The sequence below is a fragment of the Herpailurus yagouaroundi genome, unplaced genomic scaffold (genome assembly GCF_014898765.1).
Source record: "Herpailurus yagouaroundi ecotype Mexico unplaced genomic scaffold, PumYag 189, whole genome shotgun sequence".
NCBI lineage: Eukaryota > Metazoa > Chordata > Mammalia > Carnivora > Felidae > Herpailurus > Herpailurus yagouaroundi.
In genome coordinates, this window is record NW_024412420.1 from 14,963,944 (window position 1) to 14,984,714 (window position 20,771).

The 20,771-nt window shown below is 41.7% G+C and overlaps 1 protein-coding gene and 1 long non-coding RNA gene across 14 annotated transcripts in view; one reads left to right on the plus strand and one right to left on the minus strand.

Moving 5' to 3' along the window:
* The window catches only part of KRT10 (keratin 10), a 37,512-nt gene extending 18,075 nt beyond the window's left edge, over positions 1-19,437 (minus strand). For 4 of the 8 annotated variants that reach the window (XM_040497474.1, XM_040497472.1, XM_040497471.1 and 1 more), the window contains exons 1-12: positions 18,831-19,437; positions 17,920-18,002; positions 17,389-17,545; positions 17,130-17,291; positions 16,913-17,038; positions 16,084-16,301; positions 15,413-15,730; positions 4,481-4,514; positions 3,507-3,589; positions 2,259-2,415; positions 1,313-1,474; positions 1,082-1,207 (exon numbers count right to left, since the gene is read on the minus strand). In XM_040497474.1, the coding sequence (XP_040353408.1) occupies positions 1,082-1,207; positions 1,313-1,474; positions 2,259-2,415; positions 3,507-3,589; positions 4,481-4,514; positions 15,413-15,730; positions 16,084-16,301; positions 16,913-17,038; positions 17,130-17,291; positions 17,389-17,545; positions 17,920-18,002; positions 18,831-19,427 (2,223 nt within the window). In that variant the 5' untranslated portion in view covers positions 19,428-19,437. Of the gene's footprint in view, positions 1-1,081; positions 1,208-1,312; positions 1,475-2,258; positions 2,416-3,506; positions 3,590-4,480; positions 4,515-14,427; positions 14,801-15,392; positions 15,731-16,083; positions 16,302-16,912; positions 17,039-17,129; positions 17,292-17,388; positions 17,546-17,919; positions 18,003-18,830 lie in introns of those variants that run through there. The other 4 variants (XM_040497473.1, XM_040497476.1, XM_040497478.1 and 1 more) reach the window with 4 other exon arrangements.
* Positions 15,668-20,771, plus strand: part of LOC121044970 (uncharacterized) — a 149,969-nt gene continuing 144,865 nt past the window's right edge. For 4 of the 6 annotated variants that reach the window (XR_005797555.1, XR_005797556.1, XR_005797558.1 and 1 more), the window contains exon 1: positions 15,668-15,778. This is a non-coding gene — a long non-coding RNA (uncharacterized LOC121044970). The remainder of the gene's footprint in view (positions 15,779-20,771) is intronic. The other 2 variants (XR_005797560.1, XR_005797559.1) reach the window with 2 other exon arrangements.

A 20,771-nucleotide genomic window follows, 5' to 3' on the forward strand; every position in this document is an offset into this window, starting at 1 on the left:
AGCCAGCAGTGGTGACCAGGGTCAGGAGAAGAGGGGCGCCCTGGTTAAGTTAGTCTCCAATCTAAACAGCATATAGTAAGAGAGCACGGCACCTTTCTAGGGTGGCTAAGTCAAAACAGTCTTCCTAGGGGCACCTGGGTGGCTCAGTCGGTTAAGTGTCTGACTTCGGCTCAGATCACGATCTTATGGTTTGTGAGTTTGAGCCCTGCATTGGGCTCTCTGCTGCCAGCACAGAGCCCGCTTTGGATTCTCTGTCCCCCTCTTTCTCTGTCCCTCCCCCTGCTTACCACTCTCTCTCTCAAAAATAAATAACCATAAAAAAAATAAAAGAATAGTCTTCCTATAGTTTTGAGTCATCTTTACCTTCTCTGCTCACTGCCCTCATTCGTATTAACAGGGGTTCTTTCCTTTGGGTTACAGCCTGGTGTCCTCAGGGAGCGTGAACCCCTGATGAGGACAGGGGCGCTTGGGCCACATGTATGTGGTAATTCTCAAAATCAAGCTTTTCGGGTGCTGCCAGCTCACACCCCAGAAGGGAAGCCCGTTTTAGCCCTGGCTCGTCTCCATGGTAACCTGGGAACTAACTGGCAGGAGGTGCCAGGGTGGCTGAAAGCCCAGCTCTGTGAGGTGGGTGGGGAGGACGAGGCTGATGGGGCTCATCGGGATTCAGATGTGCACCTTTTCCTCTGCGGGGTGAAAAGCACCACGCGGCATTCACTGGCTCCCTCAGTACCAGGAGATGCCGGTGACGCTAGGTCGGCCTTGTGTGGCCCCCTGACATTGGCCTGACACTTAGTTTTCAGGTAGGGCAATACTGCTGCCGCTGGCTCTGCGGGGCTTGAGGACTGGGCCGCGGGAAATGTGGGCTATTTTCACGAACCGGGCGCTGAGCCCCGGCCGGGAAGGAAACCCTCAGTGATCTCGGGGAGGAAGAAACGCTCTGTCTCTTTCTGCGGGTCTCAGTGTCTGTCTTCCTTGTTCTCGTCCGCTCTAAGTATTTGTAGGTAAAGCAAAGCTCTAACAGGGAAGGAGGGCTTCGGTTAGAGTCGCGACCTGCAGGCCGACCCGCGCCCTCGCCTACCATTGCCAGGAGCGACTGCAGCTCGATCTCCAGGGTCTGCAGGCTGCGCTTCATGTCGGTCAGCTCGCTCCTGGCCGAAGTGGCCGCGCCCGCGTGGTCGGAGATCTGCTGCTGCAGGGTGGCGCTCTGGAAGGCGGGGTGCAGAGGGGTGAGCGGGCCTGCGCCCACCTGGCAGGGCTGGGGCGTGGGGGTGGGGGTGGGGGTGGGGGTGGGGGGGGGGGGCGGCCTCACCTTCTCGTTGAACCAGGCCTCCGCGTCCCTGCGGTTCTGCTCGGCCAGGTCTTCGTACTCGGCCCGCATGTTGTTCAGCAGGACCGTGAGGTCCACGCCGGGCGCCGCGTTCATCTCCACGTTCACGTTCCCGCCCGCCGCGCACTGCAGGGCCTGCATTTCCTGCAGGGAGACGATAACGTGACCCTGGGGCAGTTCATGTGCCGTGCGCGCGTGTGACTGCTTCTCCGCGCTCTAGGCTGTGGCCTGACTTCCCAGCCCTCCACCCTGTGACTCTTCCCTCTCCGCGTTTCTCTTTTCATGTTTACTTTCCTTCCCCCCTCGCCCCCCCCCCCCATTCTCCCCTTTGGGACAGCTAGATTTGGTGGTGTTTTAGGCGTTTCTGTCATGTCATAGAGTTGTTGTTGTTGTTGTTTTTTAATCTTTCATCCATTGTTTTGGGGACTATTTTGGGGAGATAACCATAAAAAAAAAAGGCATATGAAGCTGCCTGGTGTAAGGTGTCAAATAATGGGTTTATTATTGTGCAGGGTTCAACATTAAAGCCAGGCTCACTAAGTGGAGAAAACAGTGACATCTTTTCCAAGTCAGAGAGGTCTTTAGTGAGGTTAACCTCAAGATAAGTTTTTATGAATGAAAGAAATAAATGTAGTGCAAACAAAAAGGGGTGTATTAGTGCAAAAGCAATGTACCAATTTCAGAAGGATAGAATATTCTATCAGCCTAAAAAATGGAAGGGTACAGATCAAATGCTTAATATTTATTACCTCGGGAGACGAGATCAGAAGGGCAGAGAGTGGGAGAAAGAAAATTCTTTCTTTATAAATGCCTTGGCATTGGTTGATTATTGTAATGAGTACGGAATACTGTTGTAATGCAATGCCACCCCCCAAAGTATTTAAGATGTACAGAATGGCGGTTTTACTAGAAGTAAAGCTTCTCCTACCTCTTCGTGGTTCTTCTTGAGGTACCTCAACTCTTCGCTCAGGGATTCGTACTGCAGCTCCTGGTCGGTCCTGCAGAGCGTCAGTTCGTCTAGGACTCTCCGCAGCCCGTTGATGTCAGCCTCTGTGTTTTGGTGAAGGGCGAGCTCATTTTCATACCTTGGGGGGCATTAAATGAATTTCAACACAAGTTAGACTCTCTCAAGAGGCAGGAAAATAGAACCTCAATTGCTTTAAGCTGAACACTGGAAATTGAATTGGGACTCAAAATGTTATAAAAGTGTACATGGAAAGCCTTCCTTCACTCCTCTCTTATCCAGTTCTGTGTAGGATAATCGGCATTTATTTAGTGACACAAATTCTGATAGCGGATCCCAATAAAATCAAAATTTGCCATTGTATTATTTTTATTATTTAAAAATTTTTAAAATGTTTTTTTTTAATTTTTGAGACAGAGGGAGACAGAGCGTGAGCGGGGAGGGGCAGAGAGAGAGGGAGACACAGAATCTGAAACAGGCTCCAGGCTCTGAGCTGTCAGCACAGAGCCCGACGCGGGGCTTGAACCCACGAACCGTGAGATCATGACCTGAGCTGAAGTCGGAGGCTCAACCGACTGAGCCACCCAGGCGCCCGCCATCTTATTATTTTTATTAAATTGTTTTTATGTTTATTTATTTTTGACACAGGGAGAGAGAGAGAGGGAGGCAGAGCGTGAGTGTGGAGGGGAAGAGAGAAAGGGAGACCCAGAATCCGAAGTAGGCTCTAAGCTCTGAGCTATCAGCACAGAGCCCAACGTGGGGCTGGAATTCATGAACAGCAAGATCATGATCTGAGCTGAAGTCGGACACTTCACTAACAACTCAGGTGCCCCCAAATATGCCATATTATTTATTTTTAATTTAATTAAAAAAATTTTTTTTGCCATTTTAGAATTTTATCTTAGTTACTCGTTTTCCTTACTTGATGCATATTTTATGAACATCTACTTTGTGCTTGGCTCTATTCCAGGCAGGCCTAGAAATACAGTGATGTTTTGCCTCAAGAATGTAATAAATATGTATAAATTTTGAGCATAGCTGATTGTAATATTATAATGTGCTTTGTGCCATATGGTATTGTAGTATTATAACATGCATTACTTCCTATCATCTTTCAGAGTGTATACTCCTTGGGATAAAATTGAAATGTTATTTAGCATATTAAATAGACAGGAAACATTTTCTCGAGAGTGATTGTTTTCCATCACTTACTTTAGCCGGAAGTCATCCGCAGCCAGTCTGGCATTGTCAATATGCAGAATTATGTTAGCGTTAGCAATAGTGGAAGAGATAACCTAGAAGCCAAAAGGGAGGACAGGACAAATACGCCAGCTCTTATAATTTCTCAGCAAATAAAAAATTTGACACCATTAACTTTGCATAAAAGTCCTATTTCCTTAAGTAACAGCCAAAATACTTAAAATTTTAATTAAAAAATTACAAATATGGTTATTTCTTCTCCTATACTCATATAACTTTTAGAATGTGACACTTATCAGTAAATATATTTCAAAACTGGCAACATTAAAAAAAATTTTTTTTAACATTTATTTACTTCTGAGAGAAAGAGGGAGAGAGACAGAGGCATGAGTGGGGGAGAGGCAGAGAGAGGGAGACACAGAATCCGAAGCAGGCTCCAGGCTCTGAGCTGTCAGCACAGAGCCCGACACGGGGCTGAAACTCACGGACCTGGAGATCATGACCTGAGCTGAAGTCGGACGCTTAACGGACTGAGTCACCCAGGCGCCCCACTAGTAACACTTTTTTAAATACATTTTTTAAAAAGTTTATTTATTTATTTTGAGAGAGAGAGGGAAGGTGAGCAGGAGAGAGAGAAAGAGAATCCCAGGCAGGCTCCACATTGTCAGCACTGAGTCTGACGTGGGGCTCAAACTCACAAATTGTGAGATCATGACCTGAGCTGAAATCAAGAGTCAGACACTTAACGGACTGAGCCACCCAAGCACCCCCCCGACAAACCTAGTAACATTTAAGTTACTTGAAAACCATGATTCAAAGTGCGTATTTTTGACTAATAGGAAGAATGTTTTATCAAAAGAAATAATAAATATGATATCAATGACAGATAACAGTTATGAGGCATTTCCTGTTCTAGTTTTATGTCTTTGGGTAGGCAATTCTTAGTTTTAAATACTTGGAGTATTTCCAAATTTGTAATTTCTCACCTTATTCTTAAGTTCTTCAATTATCTGGTAGTATCTGCTATAGTCATGATCAAGTCCACGGCAAGATCCAGGCCCGTATTTTTCATACCAGCCCTTGATTTTTCTCTCTAGTTCGGCATTTGCCTCCTCCAGAGCTCGCACGTTTCCCAGGTAGGATGCCAAGCGGTCGTTAAGATTCTGCATGGTCACCTTCTCATTCCCGGACAGAAGTCCCCCTTGACTTCCAGCAAAGCCAGCACAAGCAGCGTTTCCAAGGACGCCACCAGCATGGTTCCCCCCAGGGACATTGCCCAGGCCCCCTCCCAAGGCACAGGAAAATCCACTTCCAGCCACAGAACTGCCACATGCATTGCTGCCTGCAAAGCCTAAGCCTCCACTGGATGGTCTGACAGACCCAGCTCCAGACCATAAGCAAATATGCCTAGACCCACTAGAAAATCGGAGAGACATGATAGAACGAGAAACGTTCACCCTGTCTGGAAGAAGATAGGTGTAATTTCAAAGGAGAACAGAATATCATGTGCTGATGGTGTCTTTGGGCTTTTATACACAATTGTTGGGGTGTTTCTATTTGAGTTATGCATGCCAGAAGAGAAATGGCATCATTCAGATTAGCAGGAAATTATGTATAATTAGGTAATTTTTTTTTTTTTTTTGTAAATTGATGTCTAACATCCCTGGCTGTTGCTTTGGGGTATTTGTTATCTTAAATGTAACAGGGTTAGTTCTATATTAAGTTCATTATTTTAACTTCTAATTTTGGGTGAGTAATCCTTTACTTTCATCTAGGCCCTAGGAATATACCGTCATTATCTGGCACCAGATATCGTAAAGTTTTAAAAGTTAAGTAAGATTGTGATAGGGTACCATCAGCTACAGTAGGGTCTTAATTACCAGGGAGGTATATAAAGAGGTATTCAAAGGTATATAAAGAGGTATATATTAAGTCAAGGAACACATATTTCATCCCACCATAGCAAAAAAAAAAATTGTGTTATTAAAAATAATATGATCCTTGTAACTTCTCTGGTCTTACCATGATTATAACACCTATTTATTACCTTGAACAATGACATAAATATTGACTGATTCCTTTATTTAATGCATAAATAGCTACTATATCTGGTGTTCAAAGCTGAATATAGAAATGAAGACATAATGGGAAGTAAATGCAGAGGTGCATGGGCACAGTCTTTAAGAAATGTATGGTCAGGATCAGGCAGAAGCTGGATTGTGTTTAACCTTCTGCGTCAAAGAGTTTGGAATGACTGGGGGTGTGTGGGGGGAGTGCGAGCGGGTCCAGCTGAGAGGGCAGGAGAGATGAGCAAGAAGTGACCTGAGAAGCCTCCTCTTGAGGTGGTGGCCAGGAAGCTGGGGGTGAAGAAGGTGGAGAGGATAGGAAAAGGAGGGGTAGAAGGGATTTGGTTGGGCTGGACTGGTTCCAGGTTCTGTGGTGAAGACAGGTATAGAATTGTTTTGCCCCAGGACAGTTCTGTCTTCTGGAACTGTGTTGGCATAAGCGGTCTGAAGCCTGGTCATCTGGCACTGTGGCTGTCATCGGCCTGGCATTTAAATGTATTTTCTGGGCAAAGTTGTGGGATTTGTTTCGAGCTGCAAAAGGCCTTAGATATTACCTAATTCAGCCCCTTTGTCAGATGAGGCCACTGAGACCCACAAATGTTAAACAATTTGTTCAGAGTCACCAGGCACATGCCAGGTGAAGGCTTGGCGCATGTTCTAGAAAGCCTTGAGATTCTGGCACCATGAGCGTATTTTATTTTACCTAGTTATTTATTTTAATTTGCTTAATGTTCACTTTTGAGAGAGAGAGGAGGGGAGAGGGTGCATGTGCACGAGCCGGGGAGGGGCAGAGAGAGAGAGAGAGAGGGGGGGACAGAGGATCCAAAGCGGGCTCTGCACTGACAGCAGCAAGGCCTGATGCTGGGCTTGAACTCATGAACTGCAAGATCATGACCTGAGCCGAAGCTGGATGCCTAACCAATTGAGCCACCCAGGTGCCCCTTATTGATTGATTTATTTTTAAAATATTTATTTGTTTATTTTGAGAGAGAGAGAGAGAGAGAGAGAGAGAGGGAGAGAGAACATGCATACATGAGCAGGGAAGGGGCAGAGAGAGAGAGGGAGAGAGAGAATCCCAAGCAGGCTCCCCAGTGTCAGTGCAGAGACGGGCGTGGGGCTCTATCTCACTAACTGTGAGATCATGTGACCTGAGCTGAACTCAAGAGTCAAATGCGTAGCTGACTGAGGTACCCAGGTGCCCCATCATAAGTGTATTTTAGATACAAACAATTTCTCTAAATTATCTATGCCCATGCAAATACTTATTTTATATATTGCCATCGATAGTCTTATCATGTTGTATTGTCAAATTATTCTTTTGAGTTATTGAATTATTGGAATTAAAATATTAAAGAATTAGAATATCAAAACATGAAGAATTGAAAATCTCTTCAGTGCCTAATTATTAACTGTAAATAATAATTAGACAAATTATTGGTGTAATGTGTATGTATCCTGCAGATGTAAAAAAAAATTCCAAAGGACATTTTGTGACAAAAGAAGGAAAGAAGCTATTTTTTAAAAAAAAGCTTAAGGTGAAGGGTGCCTGGGTGGCTCAGTCGGTTAAGCGTCTGACTTCGGCTCAGGTTGTAATCTCACGGTTTGTGTGTTGGAGCCCCGCATCCGACTCAGAGCCTGGAATCTGCTTCAGATTCTGTGTCTCCCTCTCTCTCTGTCCCTCTCCCGCTCATGCTGTGTTTATCTCTCTCTCTCTCTTTCTCTCTCTCTCTCAAAAATAAACGTTAGAAAAAAAACTTTTTTAAGCTTAAGTGGAAATAACCCGTTTCCTTGGCGATCCCAAATTGTTCACCGCAATTGTCCCTGCCCTTCTATTTCCACCAGGGGGCAGCGCTCACCTGCAAATGGATGTAGTTCGGAGCAGAAGCACCACTTCAGCCTGGGTCTCACATGCCTGCAGCTGGAAACTATTAGACCCCTGGTATGAAGCAACCTCAGCGTTTATCTTCTCAAAGTTCCAGAGAACGATGAGTATAAAGACAAGATTTCCTTACATTTATATGGTGCTTTACAGCTTCCAGGGGGATTTCTTGTACATGATCTCATTTGATCCTTATAATGAATCTGGGAATTAAGAAAAGTGGTCTCCTTCCTCTGGTTTAAAGATGAGGAAACTGAGGACAGAGACTGTTCAAGGATACACAGCATGAAACATGGTGAGTCAGGTCAGAATGGGTCTTGTGATTCAGTGTGGTGGTCCTTTCATTAAATAGTTGTCCTAAAGTCAGACGAAAAATAACTCAGACGATGCCCAGATCTCTCTTTAAATGGAAAACATAAGCTGATTTCTTACAAAATTGTTTCAAGAATTTCTAGTTAATAGTAAAATGAAACTTCTGACTGTAGTCATGCTGCCTATCGGATGTCATTCAGTTATGTTGTTGTTCATTCAAGAAGGATTTAATGAGCACCTACAATGTACAGGGCACTATATCGGTAGCAGGGCATCCAGAAGGAAGACAATAAGTGCCTCCCAAGCTTTATTGTGAAGAATGCTGCTGTGAACATGGCACACACAAATATCTCTTCAAGACCTTAATAGCAATTCTTTAGACTTTAGACCCGGAAGTGAAATTGCTGGATCATACGGTAATTTTGTTTTTTTATTTTTTTAATTTTTTTTTTCAACGTTTATTTATTTTTGGGACAGAGAGAGACAGAGCATGAACGGGGGAGGGGCAGAGAGAGAGGGAGACACAGAATGGGAAACAGGCTCCAGGCTCTGAGCCATCAGCCCAGAGCCTGACACGGGGCTCGAACTCACGGACCGCGAGATCGTGACCTGGCTGAAGTCGGACACTTAACCGACTGCGCCACCCAGGCGCCCCGGTAATTTTGTTTTTAATGTTTTGAGGAGTCATCGTTCTGGTTTCTGCAGCCCCTGTCCCATTTTTCATTTCCATCAGGAGGGCACAAAGGTTCCAGTTTCTCCACAACCTTGCCAACACTTGCTATTTTCTATTTCATTTTTTAAGTAGGCTCCAAGCCCAGTGCGGGGCTTTAACTCATGTCGCTGAGATCAAGAGTCAGATGCTTAACTGACTGAGCCACCCAGGTGCCCCCCTCCCTTTTCTTGATGGTAGCTTTCCTAATGGGTATGAAATGGTATCTCATGGTAGTTTTGATTTGCATTTTTCTAATGATTAGTGATGTTGGGCATCTTTTTATGTGTTTACTGGGCATACCCCATTTGCTTTTGTCTTTACAACTGCTTTCAATCTACAGAGATGCATTTTGGTGCCCTTTGGTTTTCTAAAGATTTATTTGTTTATTTATTTAAGTAATCTCTACACCCATCGTGGGACTTGGACTCATGACCCTGAGATCAAGAGGTGCATGCTCTACCAACTGAGCCAGCCAGGCGCCCCTGGTGCCATTTTGTTTTCTAGTCTTCCCCTCAAATTTCTTACTTTAGGAAACCTTACAGAGGCTCTATAGATCAAAACTTTAATGAGAGTTCCTCTTCCAAAAAGGTCATTAGCTTTGTCCTGGCTCTGCTAGCCTGTGAACCTGTATATTCACGCTTTTCAAGCATTTCTCCTGAGATAACATATTCTGAGTAGGAAAGGTTAATCAGAAGCCTGGTATGTGATTTTTTCTTGGCTAAGATCCTGAAGGACAAAGCTATTTTCAGAACACTATTCAAATTCTTCCCCCAGGTAATGCCCAATATTTGTACTAATTCACAATTATTCTCTTTCTAACTGCTGCTAGGCTGCAAAGATCTCTTATGCAGTGTTGGGGTTATGAGATGATGTTTGTGTTTTTATTTAGAGACACTGAAAATCAATGTGACAACTCAAAGTGTTCTTCCTCCTTTGGCATGGCTTTCTGTGGGACAACCTGGTTCAAAAAGTATCCGTAAGAAATATCCTTGATACCTGGTTTCCAGGCTGGACTTATTTTTGTTGTGATAACTCGTTTCTCTTTGTCATTCAAAGACACAGCATGGGTCATTTGCATCATGATCAGGATGACCACAGCTGCAGCTTTTAGGGATGGTCAGCTATCTCAAACCTTTGGGACAATCATCTGGTCCTTCCTACTTACCTTCACAAACCTCTTGCTCTGTTTTATTGGACCTCAGGTTCACAGGACTAGATTAGTCCTACTCCTTTGTGACACACTCTTACCACTGTTCCTACTGTCTGGATTTTTGTTTTGCAGCCCTACGACAGCAACCTGACCTTGATCTCTACCCCGTGGCAGACCACATTAATGATCGCCTACTCTAGTAACAATTTATTGTGATGCTCATGCCCATTTTTGGAGAAAACTATTTAGCCAATAAGCATATTTCTCTGAGGATGAACAGAATGCTGCTTTGTTTTTTGCTTAATAAAATCCTCATTTATTTGGACTTATCTAATACATACTAGAAGCATGCATTATAAACATTTATACTCTTTATATACGTATATATATACGTTTATATACTCTTTATATAAACAAAGGATAAAAGCAGATATATTGAAGAAACAGGATTAAAAATTTACAGCAGTTACCAAATTTCAGTAGTGTCTTTTTCAGTTGTTTTGGTAATATTTTGAAAATATTTTTCAAAATGTACAACATAGCAACTTGACCACTCAGTACTTATGCTGTGCTCACCATAAGTGTAGTAGCTCCCATCTGTCACCATGCCAGCCGTTACAATACCACTGACTATATTCCCTATGCTATACCTTTCATCCCTCTGATTTATTCATTCCACAACTGGAAGCCTGTATCTCCTATTCCCCTTCATTCAGTTTACACGTCTCACCACTACCCTCTCCTCTGGCAACGATCAGTTTGTTCTCTGTATTTGTGGGTCTGTTTCTATTTTTGTTTGTTCATTTGTTTTGCTTTTTGGATTCCACATGTAAGTGAAATCATATGGTATTTCTGTCTAGCTTATTTCACTTAGCATAATATCCTCTAGGTCCATCAGTGCTGTTGCAAATAGCAAGATATCTCATCCTTTTTTATGGCTGAGTAATATTCCATTACATATAATGGAATGTGATATATATTTATTTATATATTTATATGTAAATATTTATAACTTTGTAAAGTTCTATTCAAATGTATTTATAAATATGTATTTATAATTTATTTATAAATATTTATTTATAAATATGTATTTATAATTTATTTATATTTATTTATATTTATTTAAATATATATGTATATATAAATATACATATATATGTACTTACATATATATATGTATACATATATATGTATACATACATTCATTCTATATATGTATACATACACATTCTATATATGTATATAGAAAAATGGATAAAGAAGATGTGATATATATCACATATACATATGTATACACACATATATATGGACATACATATGTGTATATATATATGTATATGTGATATATATCACATCTTCTTTATCCATTTTTCTATCGATGGACACTTAGATTGCTTCTGTATCTGGGCTATTGTAAATAATGCTGCAATAAACATAATAAACGTAGGGGTGCCTGTATCTTTTCCACTTAGTGCTTTCATTTTCTTTGGGTAAATACCCAGTAGTGGAATTACTGGATCATATAATATTCCTATTTTTTAGTTTTTGAGGAAACTCCTTACTGTTTTCCCCAGTGACTGCACCAATTTCATTCCGTGAACAGTGCACAAAGGTTCTTTTTCGCCACATCCTTGCCAACACTTGCTATTTCCTTTCTTCTTCATTTTAGCCATTCTGACAGGTGTAAGGTGATATCTCACTACGGTTTTGACTTGTAGTTCCCTGACAATTAGTGATGTTGAGCATCTTTTCATGTGTCGGTTGGCCATTTGTATAATCTTCCTTGGAGAAATGTCTGTTCATATCTTCTCCCAGTTTTAACTGGATTGTTTTTTTTGTGTGTGTTTTGAATTGTGTAGTTCTTTATATATTTTGGACATTCACCCCTTATTAGGTATATCATTTGCAAATATCTTCTCCCACTCAGTAGGCTGCTTTTTCATTTTGTTGATGGTTTGCTATGCAAACTAGAATACTGTTTTTTCAATGTCTATTCCATGGTGGTCGTTTTTTAAGGGCTTTATAGGCCTTAACCCATTTTATCCCCACAATCTCATATGAAGTAGTTATTGTCCCTATTATAGGGACAATTGTATTGGACAGATAAGAGAACTGAAATTCAGAAGGGTTGAAGTAACTTGTCCAAAACTTAACGTGATTTGTAAATGCCACCGACAGGATATGAAATCCAGGAACCATTGACTTTGGAATGCATGCTTAAAGCCACAAATGACCTCTTTCCCGAATTCTCCCTCTCCAGATGCCATGTAGATGGGATACTGGGTGGACCTTATTTAGTTAACCTTACACAAGCTATTTCCCCTATAAAGCTGACCATAACTAAGTTACTTCTCCATGCCCTAGCAAAATCGAGCCATCATAGACATCAAGGTCATGGTGCAAAGCTTTAAGAGGCATGATGCAAACCTTCTGGAAAAGAAGCCAGCTTTTGCTGTTTAGTAGGATTCCACATGAGTGCCAGAGTTGGCTCTGCTAGTCTTACTGGACACTGCCCTGCTTAAATAGCAGGACACTGTCACAACTTTAGAATTTGTAAGAATGTGTACAGGATTTTTTTAATAGCTACATCATAAATCCATGTAAGAGTAGTGATCTGTACAGTTAGCAATAATTTTTTTTAACTATAAATATCAATGTCCTTGTTAAAATCAAACTTGTTCAGACTGTCTTTATTAAACTAGTCTGAGTCCCATTGAGAAAGTTCTATTTTCATTTTTTTCCAGTTTTATTGATATAATTGACACACAGTACTGTTTAAGGTGTACATAATGACTTAACTATACAGTGAAATGAATACCACAGTTCACATCCAAAAAGAAAATGGTTAAGTGGTTCTTTACCAGAGATAAAGTAGTTACTTCATCAGAGAAAATGTAATATAAATAATTGTTTAAGAAGGTACCGGAAGACTAAACAGGTAAGAAGACAGGGACTACCATGATTTAGACCTTTCAGGAATGAAGGGTTACCCAACCAGATGAAGAACTCTGATCAGCTGAGATCTCTGCTTGGGGTGGGGGTTAGGCAGGTAGTGGTGGTAGGACCGGGTAGAAGAGACAAAGGTTAATAACAAACACAACTATCTCACAGTATCATGTTTATATTTGTGTCACTGAATAGGAGAACACTTATTTCTTCAGAATTAGGAGAATGGCCATCTCAGATTATTAACAATACTCTAAGTCCTAGGCTCTGGGTTAACTGTTAGATATTTATTTTTAAAAATTTTTTTTTTCAACGTTTATTTATTTTGGGGACAGAGAGAGACAGAGCATGAATGGGGGAGGGGCAGAGAGAGAGGGAGACACAGAATCGGAAACAGGCTCCAGGCTCCGAGCCATCAGCCCAGAGCCTGACGCGGGGCTCGAACTCACGGACCGCGAGATCGTGACCTGGCTGAAGTCGGACGCTTAACCGACTGCGCCACCCAGGCGCCCCATAGATATTTATTTTTTAAATTTATTTGTTTGAGAGGCAGAGTGAGCAGGGGAAGGTCAGAAAGAATCCCAAGCAGCCTGTGGGTGGAGCCTGATGCAGGGCTCGAACTCAAGAACCCTGAGTTCATGACCTGAGCCCAAACCAAGAGTAGGACACTTAACCAACTGAGCCACCCAGGTGCCACAACTTTGTTAGATATTTTAAAAGGCAGTGTTTCTGAACAGCATTCAGTAGAGACACAGTGGCAGCTCAGGGTCCTTACCCGTCAATAGCTCAGTTTTAGGGCTTTACAGGGTAGCATGTTGGGACTTCAGCAGAAACTTAGGAGACAGGCTCCCAAGAAGGGACGCTGGTACCCAGATAAAAAAGTAATGCCAACTTAAGTGGGGAGCTTCTGAAGTATGATAATATTTGGTGGTAGGTAGGTCATGGAGCCTTGACTATAGGGAAGTCCATCCATTTTGAAACCGGGCTTGTCAACAGTTTGAGTACAGAGGATAGTGTTTATCCAGCAGGAGACCCAAGTAAATGACCTGGGGACCAAGGCTCTGGTCTTGGGGAAAACAAACTCAAATCAGTAAGGATACAGAGACAGGCTGCTATTTGGTAGACCCGGGTATCTAGGAACCCACCAGGGAACACAAGGTAGTCTTAGGGACAAAGAATAAATATAGCCCTTGTAAATCCATCTACTCCATATACTAGCAGAGTACTGTCAGCTGGGTTCTCAATGGCTGAAGAATATGACTGGGTTGACCCTACACCAGGTCTTTAGTACTTATCACGAGATGTGTTTGGTGAAGGCAGGGACCTAGAGTTGTTCCTTTGGTAAAATTGGCATTATCATGTCTTTTCCTGTTCATCTGACAGACACAAAATAATTTTGTTAGGATGATATATTACTGGCCTGGTGAGTGGTAGATGATATCTCTTAAGGTGTATATATAGCAACTGGGCAGAAATGAATGGGAAGAAAATGAGGGAAGGTAAATGGGTGAAGCCAAGTAGTCAGAAAATGTGAAATTTCCAATAACTTTATCCATGGAGACTTACTGGAGATACTGTAGAATTTTCAGGACTGAAATAATTCAAAGCCAGAGCACTGGGAGTTTCCCACCTATGGTATATCTTTAAGAGAGGGTAAGACTGGGTATCAGATTTCTGACTTAGTGAGATTATGGACATTGATCTAACACCCACAAGATTAAAAAATTTACTCAGGGAAATCATAATGATAATAATTCTGTCTTTAGAATTTCTGGACAAATCAACCTTCAAATGCTATAGTTCACTAATCTTTAAGGTTAAAAAAAAAATCACTTAATTTAAATAAGGACAATTCTGACCAAATTGGATAGCTTGCATCAGTAAGAAAGTTTATTGAAATTCATCAGTGAATGAGAATAGAAAGTTGTTTTTTTTTTTTTCCATTAAAGAACACTTTCTGGTAAAGTGAAAAGAAATACAGAAACCACAAAACACCTTTTAGACACCTTATTTTCAAGGAGTGAACCTATTTCCATTGACCATTAAGACTGAAGTGTTTTCTTGGAGCTTTTGTTTTTCATGCACCTGTACATAATGGTCTGTGTGAAGGGAGACTCTTTCCTCTTGATGCGGCTTAATAGTAGTGTTTCTTGGTTTCTGATTCAACCATTGATGAAAGGACTCTACCATCAGGTGCCACCTCTTCAATAATTGTCTTGATTACTCTGGTTTTGTTAGTATCTGTACATGAATCACAGGGGAAAAAAACAATTTAGACTAAATAATTTGTGGGGCTTCTTACTAATTAATCAAAAAAAATTTTTTTTAAATTTTTTTTTCAACGTTTATTTATTTTTGGGACAGAGAGAGACAGAGCATGAACAGGGGAGGGGCAGAGAGAGAGGGAGACACAGAATCGGAAACAGGCTCCAGGCTCTGAGCCATCAGCCCAGGGCCCGACGCGGGGCTCGAACTCACGGACCGCGAGATCGTGACCAGGCTGAAGTCGGACGCTTAACCGACTGCGCCACCCAGGCGCCCCTAATCAAATTTTTTAAAAGAAAAGTACACTAAACTAAAAAAAGAAAGAAAATCCTATTTTTTTTTTGTTTGTTTTCTACATCCGAATAGTATTTAAGCTACAGCATCTTGCACCAGGTTATTTTTCGTTCAAGATAGATGTCAAGAGTATAGTTTGCTAAAAAAAAAATAAAATAAATAAAAAAAAGAAAAAAAATAAAATTCCAAGCGGAAATCTCTAAGATTTTAATTTTTTAGAAAGCTTTAAAAAGCAACAAAATCATCACGGAAAGTTAAAACTAATTCTGATTACCCCAGCTAGTTTCTGCTGACCTTGGTCCCTTGGAAGAGGGTTCCCCGACGGACCCAGAAGACGAGGACTTGTGCCCGCCGGAGCTGCCGCCACCGTAGCCGCCGCCGCTGGAACTGCCGCCGTGGCCACCGCCGCCGCCGGAGCTGCCGCCGCCGTAACCACCCCCGTGACTTCCGCCGGAGCTACCGCCGTGGCCGCTACCGCCGTGGCCGCCACCGCTGGAACTTCCGCCGCCGTAGCCGCCGCCGTAGCCGCCACCGCCGCCGGAACTTCCGCCGTAGCCGCCGCCGGAACTTCCGCCGCCGCGCCCGCCGCCGTAGCCGCCGCCGCCGCCGGAACTACCGGGAGTGAGGGTTATGTTCGGTTAACTCTAACTTTGAAAAATGGTGGGTCGCCTTCTAGGTTATCGTTACTTTAAAAATAAGCAAAACGTGTTTCGAGAGGGGAAAAAAAAATACCTGTCGAATATGGATTCTCAGACCCACTAACGAACAGTTTTATATGCATACAACTTTCAGAATCAAATCCATGGGAAACTCAGGCTGTGGTTGCATAAGCCTTTCTCTGTACTCTGCCTTCCCCCTTCTCCTCCGTTTCGCCCACCCTCCGGCACTTTGGGTTTTGGAAAAGCCCGGCGATTTGGAACACCGAATAAGACCATTGGGATAATTCTAAGATTTTTATAATTTACCTTCCTTCTCCTTCTAGTAGGCTGCGGTAGGTTTGAATTTCATTCTCCAGTCGGATCTTAATATCCAGGAGCTGTTGGTACTCAGCATTCTGGCACTCGGTTTCAGCTCGAATCTGTTGCAGTTGTTCCTCCAGAGAGGAGATCTGGGCCTGAATCTGGGAGAGCTGCATACAGTAGCGACCTTCTGTTTCTGCCAAGGAGGCTTCCAGGGATTGTTTCTGGAAAGAGGAGAGAATGTACGGTGGCTTAGCGACTTCTTTGTTTAATTGAGTACAGTGAAGATGATTTAATAATTATTTAATGATAATTAATATTTAATCTTTATTTAATAATAAGACATCAAATAGAAGAATAAAGGAAATGAATAGAATTTGTGTTTTATGTTTAATGGCAACATTTTAACCTCACGTTTAGAGCAGGGCCCCTAAGACTTTTCTCCCATTAACAAAGAGCTCCAATTTTATTTCTACCTTCGTACTCTTTCTTTTTTTCTTGTGGTGCATATTCTTTTTTTTTTTTTTTTTTTAATTAAAAAAAATTTTTTTTTTCAACGTTTATTTTTGGGACAGAGAGAGACAGAGCATGAACGGGGGAGGGGCAGAGAGAGAGGGAGACACAGAATCGGAAACAGGCTCCAGGCTCCGGGCCATCAGCCCAGAGCCTGACGCGGGGCTCGAACTCACGCACCGCGAGATCGTGACCTGGCTGAAGTCGGACGCTTAACCGACTGCGCCACCCAGGCGCCCCTCTTGTGGTGCATATTCTTATGTGAGCGTGAAACTTTGTGTGTTAAAGTTGAAGTTATTTCAAGAGAGAATTACAAACATACCAGGGCTAGTTGGGACTGTAGTTCGATTTCCAGACCTTGAACCGTGCGTCTCAATTCAGTAATCTCCGATTTGTGGCTGGACATTTGTTCGATGTTACTATTGATTTCCGTAGTGAGTTCTTTGCTCTAGAGTATTAACAACAGGGGAAAAGATGAGAAAATTCTGAAATGATAACCAAACGTCCGTTGGCCCCACTATGAAGGAAGACGAATTAACCTTTTCGTTGAACCAGGCTTCAGCGTCTTTGCGGTTTTGTTCAGCAAGTTGTTCATACTGGTTTCTCATGTTATTCAGAAGTTCAGTCAGATCGACACCTGGGGCAGCATTCATTTCTACATTTACATCACCAGTGGACACATTTTGAAGGTCTTTCATTTCCTGTTAGAGGAACAGAAAAATTTAATGATTGTATCATGACCACATGACCACCCCCCCCTTTTATTTTTGGCTGGGGGCATATAACTTTTTGCATCACCTCTTCATGATTCTTCTTCAGGTAGGCCAGCTCTTCAGTCAGGCTCTCGATCTGCATCTCCAGGTCAGCCTTGGTCAGGGTCAGTTCATCCAGCACCCTGCGCAGGCCATTGATGTCAGCCTCCACGCTCTGGCGCAGGGTGACCTCGTTCTCATACCTGAAACAAGCATGGTACAAATACTGGATATAATTTACACATGGGAGATGTTCCTGGGCTGAGACTGTTTTAGAAGCGAATACGGAGTTGGCTTCATATGGCAACATTTATTGTGTACTAATTCATATGGGGATAGAGGGATATTAGTGGGTTAATGCAAGGAAGCTTAGCAGTTTACTTTAAAATGCATTTTCTTCTTTTAATATTGCCAAGAAGGTAATATTGAAATTGAAAAATTTTCGGACAGCTCCAATACTGTTTAACTTTGAATGAATTCAAGAAAATGTAAATGCTATTGTAGGTGTCCAAAGTCACTGTTAAAAACAACTCCTGTATTTGTTGTGACTGTGTTGTACCATGTTTACTTAGCTTACTTTAATCTGAAGTCATCAGCTGCCAGCCTGGCATTGTCGATCTGAAGCAGGATGTTGGCATTATCAGTTGTCAGATTGAGGATCTGGAGGGAGAGGCAAAGAAATCAGATACAGATACGCCATTATAAAACCAGGTGGCATAGATAGATAAGCTGCATTTTTATGTTCTCGTACAAAATCCTGGGGGGATTTTTTTTATCTTAAATATAAAATATTGCAGGGTTACTCATATACTTAAATTTGAGGCATTTGTTCTCTTAAAGTTTCTATACATATCTACTTCTGTATCATCTTTTTCTGAAAACTAACTGCAATTATATAGCTGTGTTCTTGCACAGCTCCCCTCTCCCCCCTCCCATTTTATACTGTGTGATTTCCATGTATTTCAGTGAGCTTTTGACTGACTCATACCTTTTGGTTTAACTTGTTTTAAATATACATTCTAAATGAATACACTCTGGGCTGACACACAGTAGGTACAATTCACAAATTCTCCCAGAGGCAAACAGTATCCCATTTTCATACTGGAGAATTCATGTTACTTGTAATGTTGGTAATGGATTTTTTTTTATTATCAATCTGAATACTGTCTTGTTCTGATTGATTTAATAATTCTTTCAGTTCCGATATTTGTAAATGACCTAGTATTTTAACTATGAACTCATACACTCATTTAAACATAAAATCTCAGTAATCCATCGTCTGATAAGGTATACAACACACATTGAAGATTTCAATGACCATATCCTCACAAATATTTACCTTTGAGGAGACTGGATTATTTTTGGAAGCGAGAAAGTAACTTAGACAATCACAGTGAATAGCTACATTGTAGTTAATGTAAGTGTCACATATCTGAGTTACATGGATAAAAAATAGGCTTAAAGTTGGATTTTTAAGATGCACCTTACCTGATTTTTAAGATCATCGATGGTTTGGTAGTATTTGCTGTAGTCACGAGGTTCTCTCTGGCCTAAGCCGCCATGCTTTTCATACCACTCTTTGATTTTGCCTTCTAGCTCATAGTTTGATTCTTCCAGAGCCCGCACTTTGTCCAAGTAGGAAGCCAGGCGGTCATTCAGATTCTGCATGGTTACTTTTTCATTTCCGGAGAGAAGGCCACCATCTCCTCCAAATCCACCCCCAAAGCCTCCAAAACTGCCTCCACTGAAGCCACCACCACCAAAGCTGCCCCCTCCAAAGCTGCCTCCTCCATAGCCCCCACCAAAGCTGCTGCTTCCATAGCCTCCACCAAAGCCTCCTCCACCAAAGCCTCCTCCGCCAAAGCCTCCTCCTAATCCTCCATAGCCACCTGATGAGCCCCCAAAGCAGCCTCCACCAGAGCTCCCACGACTAAAAGAACCACCACTGAACCCCCCTGAGCTAAATCCTCCACCAATGGAGCCTTTGCTGCTTGAAATTCTGAAGGATGACCCTCCTCCTCCTCCTCCTCCCCCCCCACTGCGGGAGGAAGAGTACTGCTTGCTTGAGCTGTATCGAACAGACATGGTGATGCTGTTTAGCTCAGGGAGTGCTTGCTACCAAGGACAGTGACAAGCCTTTATACACTGAGAGGGTGTGTCCCACATGTGTTAGAGTTTGCTTACTTGCATGGTTTTCTTTTTGCCAATTTAGCATCTTTACTTATGATTGCATAAATTATTGTTGGTAATAACCAATTCCAATATGTATGGTTTTGAATTTGCCCTAAGAACAAACAGGAGTTTTGCTGTGTTGAAATTGAAAATGGGTGTAGTTCAGATGAGCTTATGTTTCATTACGCTTTTTTACCTTTTGAAGAATATTGAGCAACTTATATCCAGTTTTTTCTCAGTACTAATTTAGTTACACAGAATGTTTGCGAAGTTTGGAAAAAGAATTTTAGCTACAAAATTATTGCTGAAGATATTTCAAATTCATGTTTTAAATAGTTTTAATTAATTGGAAAAAAAACTAACATAATGTCATGCTCTAATGGGGATCTTGTAGAAAATTGCAAGCAAACCAAAAAGAAAAGAAAAAAAATGTGCTAAGCAGTTTAATTAGTGTTCAAAAGATGCCACATATGAAAAATTAAAGCCATTAAAAAAACCAAATTGGTAAGTGTGTGTGTGTGTGTGTGTGTGTGTGTGTGTGTGTGTGTAGTGTTTGTAGGGAATCTTTTAATTTATTTGGAGAATGAAAGCATAGTGGTACTTTGCTTAGAGAGTTGGAAGTGAGTAATGACTTAGGAATCTGCTAATTTAATGGTGCTATTCTTTTTAACCTTATATATATTTTTAAGTTTATTTTGAGAGCGAGAAAGCTCATATGAATGTGTGAGCAGGGGAGGGGCTGAGAGAGAGAGAGAGAGAGAGAGAGAGAGAGAGAGAGAATCCCAAGCAGGCTTCATGCTGACAGCACGGAGCCCAACACAGGGCTCAATACCACAAACCGCAAGATCACGCCCTGAGCTGAAACCATGAGCTGGACGCTTAACTGAGCCACCCAGGCACCCTTTCTTTTTAACCTAAAAAAAAAAAATCCTGAAGTGATTCTGGATTTTATTGATTTTTAAATTCATCATAGTGAAGGCTCATTTGAAGAACATAATGCAGAAATCCTTAGCATAATATATGAAAAACTAACCTCCATTACTTTCTTTACTCTAAATTTGATTGATCCCCAAAGGGAGAGCTTAGTTATGTTGTAATTGTGATTAAAAATTTGCTTACAGGAATATAAATCCAGATTAGAGAATGCTACTTGCTCCAAAAATTATGATCTGGACTGTGAACATATGTTTCCAAGCTAGATTCTGTTTCTCAAAAAAAATTTTTTTTTCCTTGGATACACTGTGTATAGAATTTGGT